General features: G+C 40.0%; 1 protein-coding gene across 1 annotated transcript; it reads left to right on the forward strand.

Moving 5' to 3' along the window:
• Nucleotides 1-994: 994 nt before the first annotated feature.
• Nucleotides 995-8,609, forward strand: ACADM (acyl-CoA dehydrogenase, C-4 to C-12 straight chain; the record flags this gene model as incomplete). Its single annotated transcript, XM_009077431.1, has 8 exons — nucleotides 995-1,095; nucleotides 1,182-1,262; nucleotides 2,099-2,229; nucleotides 3,287-3,395; nucleotides 4,244-4,384; nucleotides 4,462-4,557; nucleotides 5,473-5,721; nucleotides 8,379-8,609. Coding segments are annotated over 8 exons (980 nt in total), but the record flags the coding sequence as incomplete, so codon positions are not given.
• Between the last annotated feature and the right edge of the window lie 2,391 nt (nucleotides 8,610-11,000).

Raw genomic sequence — 11,000 nt, forward strand, 5'->3', positions numbered from 1 at the left:
GTGCATTCCTAGCTGTTTTTCTCGAATTTGTTTGTCTCAGCCTCAAGGATGAGTTACCCCTGCCATGTGCCATCTGCCCAGCTGAGTTACTCCCTATCTATATATAAGTTACTGTCTCCAGAGCCTTGCTTGTACACTGCATTCCCAGGTGCGTTCCCAGGACTGTGTCTGTGCATTCCCAGGGGACTGTGGCCTTGCTCTTTTTAGCCTTCCCCAGGTGCATTCCCAGGATCATGTCCCGCCATTCTCCAACGCTATGATTCTATGATTTTTTAACTAGAAGGCATCGAATTAAGTCAGCAGATAGTAGATTCAGCATAAAAGAAAGGAGATGGTTCTACATGCAGTGTGTAATTAATTTGTGAAACTTACTGCCCCTATAGGGTATTGGTGCTAAAATTTTACATATACTCAAAAAGGGCTGGACAAATTCACATAATAAATATCTGTCGAGCGTTAGCATAAAAAAGATACCAGAGAGGTATTTCTTTGACTGAGGACGTCACCTGAAGGCTCAGGAAAATACTTCTGAGGAAGTATTGTTTTTGTTGTGTTTGTATGTACTTCCCAAAGTATTTTGTAAGAAACAGATGACTGAGTTGGTTGTCTGCTAATATGGACACTTTTTTGTTGATATTCACAAGTGCTGTGAGCTCAGGAGCCCTTTTTTGCCTTTCTCTGCTTCCTAAATACTCTTAATTCTCAAATGTACAGTAGTAAAAAAATCCAAGTGGTGCATTCTTGCCACTCTGTGTAACGTGTCCCACATTAATAAAAAATCTCCCTGGAGCCATGATGTGCAATTTTCAAATCACCTGTTACTGTCCTGACAAAGCTTTACTGAAAAGGCTTGTGTGAGAATGCCTAATCAAACACTGTACACAATCAAGTGTGTGTATGTGAATACATTTTTGTTAATTGTGTTTGGTAAGTCACTGATACTAATGCGTTACGGTTTAATTCCCTGTTGGTAAGTGAAGTATTTCCACCCTAGGTGGGCTGGGCCTGGGCAGTTTCGAAGCGTGCCTTATCACGGAGGAGCTGGCTTACGGCTGCACGGGGGTTCAAACTGCCATTGAGGCAAACTCCCTGGGGGTGAGTCCTGTCATTTCTTGCAGCCCTCACACTCCAATCTGTGCACTTTAAAAAACTGGATTAATGATCTAAGTATTTTCTTTCAGCAAATGCCAGTTATCATTGCAGGAAATGATCATCAGCAGAAAAAATACTTAGGAAGAATGACAGAGGAACCATTGATGTGTGTAAGTATAACTGCTACAATGCAGAATGTTCCTAAACCATATTAGTAGTATTACTCCTTTTATTTTTCCTTTTATTTTTTTCCCTTTTTTTCCACGCAGAAAACACTTACATATACTCATAACTTAGGCCTTTTTGGTTTGTAAGTAAACAGCAACATTTATTGAAAGCCAGAGATACATCCAATGTAATGAGATACATCCAATAAGCAAATACAAGATACTACTTGGAAAATCATCTCTATCCGTGGTCACTCACCAAAAATTAACACTTTCTGTTTCCCTTTCAAGAGGGCGTGTAGGCATTTAAGAAAAATACAAATTTTATAAATGAAGCTCTATTTGTGATCTTAAATATTGCAAAAGCAGTACTTGTTACATAGAAGTAAAAATTCATGCGCAGTGTATGTAAATCTGTACAACTAAGCCTCCTAAAAGAAAGGACTCAGTAAACATAAAATGTTACTCAGTACTTTTCAGATTTTAAAGATCCTCCACTTTCACCTCAGAATTTGTGGAACCTGAGGAAGTAATAACTTAAGGGCTACAGAATGTTTCTGTTTGATTAAAATATAATTTTATGTATCATTATGGATTTATAAAGAAAATTAACCCTTATGTGTTTGGATTCTTGCTCAGCCAGCTGTTGCGGGTTTTTTTGGGTTGAGTTGTTTTGGGTTGTTTTTTTTCTTTTTTGTTTATTTAATGTTTTGGGGTTTGCTTTGCAGTTTGCTGAAACCTTTTCTAGATCAGTTTGATGCACATAGTCTGCATTACTTTGTGGTTGCCTAAAACCAGGACTTTTATTCCTCAAAACTTTGCATTTTAATTTCTTTTAGGCCTACTGTGTAACAGAGCCTGGAGCAGGCTCTGATGTGGCTGGTATAAAAACAAAGGCTGAGAAGAAAGGAGATGAGTATATTATTAATGGCCAGAAGATGTGGATCACGAATGGGGGGAAAGCAAACTGGTATGTTAACTAGTATCATATGTGTTGTTGCTATATTATCTAGTGACTTCACCCCCTCCCCCCAGTTAAATTTTGTAAAGGTCTGATAAATCTGAGTGTTCATGGTGTTTCAGCGGAATGCGTTTAGTCTCTGACCACTCTGTCAGTTTAGCATACACAAATGCAGCCTGAGTGCTGTGCAAGGCCTAAGGAGGAAAATGAGTGATGACATGACAACTCCACACTTGAGAATGGCCTCTTGAATCTTGCTGCTATCAGAAATCAATCTCATTTGACTAGAAACCCCTCTCACTCCTAGTGAAGCTAGAAACACTGTTAGACTGTGGTGCTGCACTTTATTTTCTGAAAAGTAAACATTTTATATCTGTCAAAGATTCCAGACACTGTTGTGGTGCCTGTGGAGCAATGTTTTACAATATAAACACCTCACATCAAGTCTCACATCACACTGATTCACAGCACAGAAATTCTCCTTAATTCAAGTGGAAAAAATTTTATACATTTATCCAGAAGCTGAATTTTCTAGTTATTTCCTTGCTGAAGGCAGGTCCATCAAAGACAATCTGCCAGATATCTTTTGACATTACTGATTGCCACACATGTGATTTACAGCTGTTTAATTTCTAAGAGAAATACTTATTTACAAATTATACTTAGAAGAATAAAATGAAGGTCTTTGAAATTGGGTGGTAACATAACAATTGACATACAAGAATGTATTTCCTAAGCATTAATTTTTATGACTGTGCTGTGACTAGGTTTCTTTTGTACTGTTTGTGAAGCTAGTAATATCATAAAGTACATGGAAAAGGTAGAGAACCTTTGCAAGCTGATCTGAAATACTTTTATTAAATGTTATGAAATCTTGAATCTTTGAAACTTTCACTCTTACACCCTTAGTTTATTTTTGGGATTGGCAAGAAGGAAAGGTTGCTCACTTACAGAGAGAATTTATTATGTGGTAGAAATGTGCATAAAGATGTCTCAACTGTTAGCTAAATGTAACTGGTTGTTAATTGTGAGGTAAACTGCATCCATATTCTTTGGTTTACCCTAGGTATTTCCTGCTGGCACGTACCAATCCAGATCCAAAAGTTCCTGCAGGCAAAGCCTTTACTGGATTCATTGTGGAAGCAGATAGCCCTGGGATCCAGATTGGAAGAAAGGTGAACACTGTATTTCTTATTGGACAAGCCATGAACTGTTGTTCAGTTCTAAATCAATAATGCAACAAATGCACCACTAAAGAAATAGACTGTGACACAACTGAACATTTTCATATGCTCATGTACAACCATCTTTTCATTTTCACAACATAGAGAAATGATTCATACAACATAATTTTAAAGTCGTTAATTCAGATAAGGAATTATTCAGAATGGTCTGAAGTACGATGACTTTGAACAGCTGCAAAAGAATCTTTAACAACTATTCTATTGACAAGTGCCGATAATATTATGCCTTGAAAGGATAAGCAGCCAGTTGGACAATTTTAACCATAAATATACACGAGAGTAAACTTTAATTTTAGCTACTGCTGGTCAAAGAAGAGGCCTTGGAGACACTGGTGCTCGTTCTCTCTTTAAAAAAAAAAGTACTGTTTTTAACAGTACGCAAATCTGGGTACTGAACATTAGCAAATGAATCTGAAAACCTGAAAAGCTCATTTATTTATTTATTTCCATGTAGTGCACCTGTACTGCCCACACGTTCGAGTCTTCTTCTTCCATTCCTATCTTGAAGCAGATAGCTGAACTAGAGAAAGAGAAGAAGACTGATTACAGAGACAGAACTGATTTCATATTAGGAGGAAGTAAACTGCCCAGCTTAAACAAATTAAGGGCATGTTGGTCTGCAAGTACAGGACTAGTATTTGTGGTGTATGTGGTAATGTTTGGATTAAGTGTTCTGGGAAGAAAAGCACACTCTGTGCTTTGAGTAAACTAAAGAATGGAAATGTATTGTACCTTGAATAATCCTGTCCAGTAGAACCTCTGTGAATGTCCCGCTGCAGGAAATGAACATGGGCCAACGCTGCTCAGATACACGAGGTATTGTCTTTGAGGACGTGAGGGTCCCAAAGGAGAACGTGCTCATAGCTGAAGGCGCCGGCTTCAAAATCGCAATGGGAGCCTTCGATAAGACCAGACCTCCTGTGAGTGCCACAAACAGTTTGTTTATAACATACACCAGAAATTTCTGATTGTTTACTCTGTGCTGTCTTCAATTCAGGTGGCAGCTGGTGCTGTTGGATTAGCAAAGAGGGCCCTTGATGAGGCTACTAGATATGCTTTGGAGAGGAAAACCTTTGGGAAAGCAATTGCTGAGGTAAGTGTGGGGGCAGAGAGAATATAATAAAAGCTGTGTTTTCACACCAGATGAACTGCTACCGATTTTTGAAGGTTATACATTGATTTTTCCAATTATACAGATCAGCACCATTTCAGTAAACTTAGTTTGTGTAAACTGAAGTAAACTATGTGTTAACTTCAGCAATTTTCTATAATTTATCAATGGCAGTGGTAAAAGCAAAAAAAAACCTCTGCCAAAACCTCAACACTTAAGCACTAGCAGAACATACTTAAGTTCTTCAGTGCTAATAAAGTGGAATTTTCAGGAAAGGAAAAAACCTCAGGTACATGAAACAAGGCACATAGTATAGAATGGCCTGAAATTGTGTCAGGGGAGGTTCAGGTTAGATATTAGGCAAAGGTGTTTCCCCCAGAGGGTGTTTGGGCACTTAACAGCTCCTCCGGGCAGTAGTCACAGCCCCAATCCTGACAGAGGTCAACGAGTGGTTGGCCAATGCTCTCAGGCACAGGATGAATTGTTGGGGTGTCCTGTGCAGGGCAGGGGTTGGACTGATGATCCTTGTGGATCCTTGTGGATCCTACCAGCTCAAGAGATTCTGTGATTCTGCATTAGTACCAGTAGAACACATTGCCAACCATGCTGCTTACCTGTTTTAAAGAAAAATGAATAAACAGCAAGGTAAATACCAATCTCATAAATAGTAAAGAACTTTCAGTATTTAATCCCTGTGACTAAATAGATTTGGGAGTCAAAAACTTAGAAGTCTAATTCAGTGTACAATTCTGAGAGCCTGATGTATATCCTGTAGGATTCCTCTTGTACAATTTATTCAGTGTGTTGAAAAAAATCACTCTATTAAGGAGATGCTGTCTTTCTTGGATGTCCCAGAATGTGAAGCAGGCACTGTTAACCTAGTTTTTCTCATCATAGCACCAAGCAGTGTCCTTCTTGCTTGCTGAAATGGCAATGAAAGTGGAGCTTGCCAGGATGGCTTACCAGAGAGCTGCCTGGGAAGTTGATGCTGGGCGCAGGAACACCTACTATGCTTCCATTGCAAAGGCATTTGCTGGTGACATTGCAAACCAAGTAGCTGCAGATGCAGTACAGATTTTTGGAGGAAATGGATTTAATACTGAATATCCTGTAGAAAAACTAATGAGAGATGCTAAAATCTACCAGGTAAGTAAAAGAGAGAAAGTGATAATGCATAAATTGTATATAAAATAAAATAAGGGTTACTAACTTCAAATCATGATGTGCACATACTAAAAAAAAAGTTATTAGAATGAAAGCAAGAATCCTTTAATTTAAAGAAAAAGTCAGTCAAATCAGGAAATTGCTTGCATACAAGTCATTGCACTGGACCAAAACTGAACCCATGAAAGAGAAGTTACGTTTTTTCTTTTTTTTCATCTAACTCTTTGCAATTCTTGGACTCTAAGTTTTGAAGCTTTTGAAGTCTTAGAAAAAAAGCCCTGATCAAAATGCCAGTGCTTGCTTTGGTATTTTGTAAGTAGAGGGGGTTTATGTATCATACTGCTCTGGGACATTTTTATAGATGCAAATCCTCTGACCATCCTGGATTGATGCTGCCTATAGTCTAGCTTTTTTCAGCCTGAACACTAAAGCAACTTCTTACCCCACAACCTATGAGGAAAAAGGCGGGGTTTGCTTGGTTGAGGTTTTTGGTTTTGTTTTTCCTTTCTGTTTCCAGTCTCCATCATTTGTTGTTGTGCTGTAAACCTTTTGATTGAAAGTTTGGTATTATAAGCTGGGTAGAATGCTTTGATTAAGATATCGCCGGTGTTGAGGACCATGGTGTCACAGCTCAGCCCCAGCTGACAACCAAGTACCACACAGCCACTTTCTCTGTCCCTGTTGCTCCCCTGGAGGGACTGGGGGGAAAATAGGGGAAAAAAGGTAACACTCATGGGTTGAGAATGAGAACAGTTTAATAATTGAAATAAAGTCAATAATAACAATGACAATAAAAGGGAGAAACAGAGAGGAATAAACCCCAAGAAGAAGAAGTGAGGCACAATACAACCACTCACCACCTGGTGACCAGTGCCCCATCCACCAGCAGCGATCAGCACCCGCAGTCAGCTCCCTCAGTTTATATACTGGACATGATGCTCTCTGGTATGAAATATCTCTCCGGCCACTTTGGATCAGCCCTCCTGGCTGTGCTCCCTCCCAGCTTCTTGTGCATCTCCTCATTGGCAGAGCACAAGAAACTGGGAGGTCCTGGATTTAGAGCAAGCACTACAGAGCAACGGCTGAAAATCAAAGTGTTATCAACATTGTTCTCACACTAAATCCAAAACACAACACTGTACCAGCTACTAGGAAGAAAATTAACTCTCCCAGCTGAAACCAGGGCATGTGAAAGGATTATCTTGCATGTGTTTACTCATACTGTGTTTACTGGTAACATTCTACAGGTCCTTGTTCTGCTCTGGTTTTGTCTGGCTACAAATCTAGTCTGCTTTGGTAGCAACTCTTAGTTTCCTTTCTCAGATTTGGAAAACTTCCCTTCTTTAACTGGCAAGGATTCTTGAAACTATTTCCATCAGCTTATGAACAAAAACCTTTCCTGTAATTACTAAAGATTGTGAGTTTTGATGTCTTTACACTGGAGTTCCATGGCTGTCTTCATCAGCAAGTACTTTAGTGCAATAGCAGCAGATCAGTAGATAGCAGGAAGAGCTGCTGAGGCCCTGACAGCTACCCTCAAAGCAGTTTGGACAGAGCTCATAGCAAACCTTTTGGGTCCCTTGGGGTGTGTGTCCCTGACAGGCATGTAATTGTAAGGGGCCAATTACAGGCTTGGGTCATTGTGGCTTTCCCAAGGATTGGTGAATATTTGGTACAGAAATAAAGCAAAGCTTCATTTCACTTTGCTCCAGAAGACACCCAGTACTCACAAAACAGTCTGTGACTGGAACTGGATCTGTGAACTGAGTCAGTGTAGGGTAAGCAGCAGCAGTCAGGGAATTCACTTTGGGAAGGAACAGCTTCTTCTGAGCCAGAACACTGATGTGAACATAGGTTATAGTGTCCTTTCAAAAAGCTCTGTAATGTTCTTGGGAAGGTTATTCCTGGTAGGGATTATGAAAGCGCATTTGCATGATTTTGAGCAATTTGCCAAGTTTGTGCTGGCAGAATTGGGAGCTGAAATGCTCAAACCTCTAAACTATGTTGCTTCAGCTCTTGTATCACACTGCAGTTTGCCTGTGGAGCACGTGGCTCCTTTGGCAGTATAGCTTTATAGGTGCTTTTTTGTCTGTCTTTGGCTTTGCTGCCAGTCAACAAATAGAACAGAGGGATGATGAAGGGTGTTCTAGGAGAAAAGGCAAGAATAAGCCAAAACCAAACAAAATGTATGGGACAACCATTTAACAAGAAGCAATGGGAGTAAATGGATCAAAGAGAACATATGGTATGACTTTGAAAGGCTAGTCGAAGAAAATGCCACACTTACACACAAGTCACCTCTTCCCCTCTACCTATGATTTAAAATCCTCCTTTGGAAATATAAATTATGCATTTTCTTCCTCACATAAGAGGAATGACATAATCTGTTTTTATTTCCATGAGAGCCCTACTGGGTTTAGATAAGAGCACCTGAGAGAACAAGACTGTCAGCATCTTGTATGTTGTATTTCATTTAGCTCACTGTAATTACTCTGTCACAGTGGAATTCTCTTTGCTTTCTCTGTCTTCCTGTACATCCTAACCCACACTGGATTAGTGTCATGGAGGTTTACAAGTGTAGATGTGTTAAAACCTTTTAAAAAATCATCAGTTAACATTATTGCAATTCTTCTTTACAGATTTATGAGGGAACTGCTCAGATTCAAAGGATGATTATAGCTCGTGAACATATTGGCAAATACAAGGATTAAAGAAATAGATAAAGTGTGTTCGGTGCTGGTGCAGTATCCTGTGTTCTCATGGAAAAGGATCTGAGTGCATTTCTCAACAGAATTAAAAAGACATCAAGAAAAAAACAACCCTTCAAGATATTTTTATCGTGTTCATTATTAAGCACTGATTCTGTTCTCCCTGTCCAGTCCCTGACTTTGTTCCTGACTAACAAAGATTGTATTTTCTGAATTCCAAAGTGATTGGTTGTTCAAATACAAAATGGGCAAGAAATCAAAATCTCTCAATGCAGTGTTCTCACTATAAAATGGTCAGAATGTTTTTTATGACACTCACAGCTGTATTCTAATAAAATATTTATAAGAGAAGTGTGGTTAATTTATGTTCATTTTGCTTGTCAAAACTTACACTGGACAACTTGCCCAAGGTACAATTTCTGAAGGATGTTAGTAGCTGTACTTCAGTTTCTCCTGCGCTCCTCCCCCACCAGCATTGTCTTCCCTGTGGAGCAGCATGAAGGCCTGTGTTGCTGTTGCATGTGTCTGTGCTGAGGATTTAGACACTATCCAGCAGTGTCAGCTTGAGAAAATGTGGCCTTTTGCACTGTTACAATCTGCAGCAAGTACACATGCAATGAGGATGTTGCACTTCCAGTGAAAACATGTAGCTTTCCCTTGCGAATACCTGATGAGATGGTGTTTATTCTAAATCCAGCATATTTAAACCTATTCTTCCTTTCCATCAGTGTATATACTTAACTGTTTGCAGCAAGAACAGCCAAGACGGAGGAACTGTGAGGGGTTTTTTAACCTTGGATAGACCCTTCTTGGCAGGACATTCCCTGAAGTTGCTGAACAGTGAATGACTGGGCAGTGGTGAGGCTGTACCTCAGTAGGCTCTCCAGTATGAGAAAGATAGGGACTTGAGGGAGGGAGTCCAGCACATGGCCTGGAGCATCTGTCATGTGAGGAGAGGCTGACTCCTGAGCCTGAGCAAGAGAAGGCTCGAGGTAATTTTATCTATGTGCATAAATACCTGATGGGATGCAATGAAAGGGAGGGACCCAGCCTCCCCTCAGCAGTGCCCACTGACAGAGCAAGAGGCAATGGGGGCAAATTAAAATACATGACATCCCCCTGGAACACAAGAAAACTTTTTCTTGTGAGGGATGTCGTATGCTGGCAGAGGTGGTGAAGTCTCCAGCTGTGGAGATACTCAAAAGTCATCTGGTTATGGTCCTGAACAACCTGCTCTTGCTGATCCTACTTTGGGCAGGTGAGTTGTGCTCAATGATTTCAAGAGGTACCTTCAAACCTCAACAATTTCCTCTCTCTGGTCTCTTTCTTGCTTCATCTGAATTTAGTGCTGGATGGCACTATTACTGTGGTCAGGTATCAGTACTGCAATCCTTATTCCTCAGGTAGGCCACCTGGGAAATTAGTGCTTTAACTAAGTTTTTAATCACTGTAAATCACAAATTATTTACCTCCAGGAAGCCCTATAATGCAACATCCTTGTTAAGTATTTGACATCTGTAAGAAACAGACTTTATCTTCAACTGTCTTATGCAGTAAAGCATTATATCTAATACTCCTTGTTTAGAATCAAAGTGATGTTCCTGCCTGGCTGGCTCTGTGGGGGATGTGTGCCAGCAGCTAGTGTTGGTACTCAACAGCATAATCATCCAAAACAGTTTTAATTAGGAAGTGAATGAGGGGAGTTTGAACAAAAGGACAGTTATTTTTACAGTTACCTTTAATATTTGCTATTCCATAGAGCTGAGGAAGGAAACTAAAACTATTCCTAAATTATTACAGAATTAACAGGGGAGTGTTGATCATTACAGAACTAACAAGGTAGCTAAAAGAACTTACCTAATCAAGACTATGAGTAAGTCTCAAAGGGGAGAATTGTAAGGGGCCTTGGATAAGAATGCACTCAAGGACATAAATTCTCGCACCCGTGACTAGCTCACCCTGGAGCAGTGTAGATGAGCCCGTAGACATCAACCAAGTCTAAGATAAGGAACTTGATGATCTTTGCAGACAGGGTAATGAGCTAAGCCAAGACCAGATATGGAAGGAAGATTCAAAGTTCATGGAAAGGACACTAATGGACATCTTTTAACAACCTCAAAGGACCACCAGAGGCCACCAAAAAACCCCAAGGAAAAACCCCAAGAGGCACATCGACTCAAAAGTGACTAATTAGCATAAGAAGTGACAGAATGACAAATCAATAGATTGTAAGAGTACTAAGTAATAGTAGTTAAGTAACTTGTAACCAATGAGCACTAATTTCTTTGATGAAAGAAAGTTTGGATAATTGGCAGCACGTTAGGTGGAGCATCCCCGGAGCACCCAGCGCTGCAATAAACGATGTCTGTCCTTAGTGCTACACTGAGGTGAATTTTTACTCTTGATTTCGGTGACAAATGCTGCCGTGTTTGCTGTGATGCACCAAAGTGCACAGCTTAGTTAGTACACTTTAAATCTACTCCCTCCGCAGTTTCAAAATAGGCTTTAGTCGCGGCAAGACAGAACGTCTTCGCTCACACACGGGGCTGGAGC

The sequence above is a fragment of the Acanthisitta chloris genome, unplaced genomic scaffold, assembly GCF_000695815.1.
Source record: "Acanthisitta chloris isolate BGI_N310 unplaced genomic scaffold, ASM69581v1 scaffold10756, whole genome shotgun sequence".
Lineage (NCBI taxonomy): Eukaryota > Metazoa > Chordata > Aves > Passeriformes > Acanthisittidae > Acanthisitta > Acanthisitta chloris.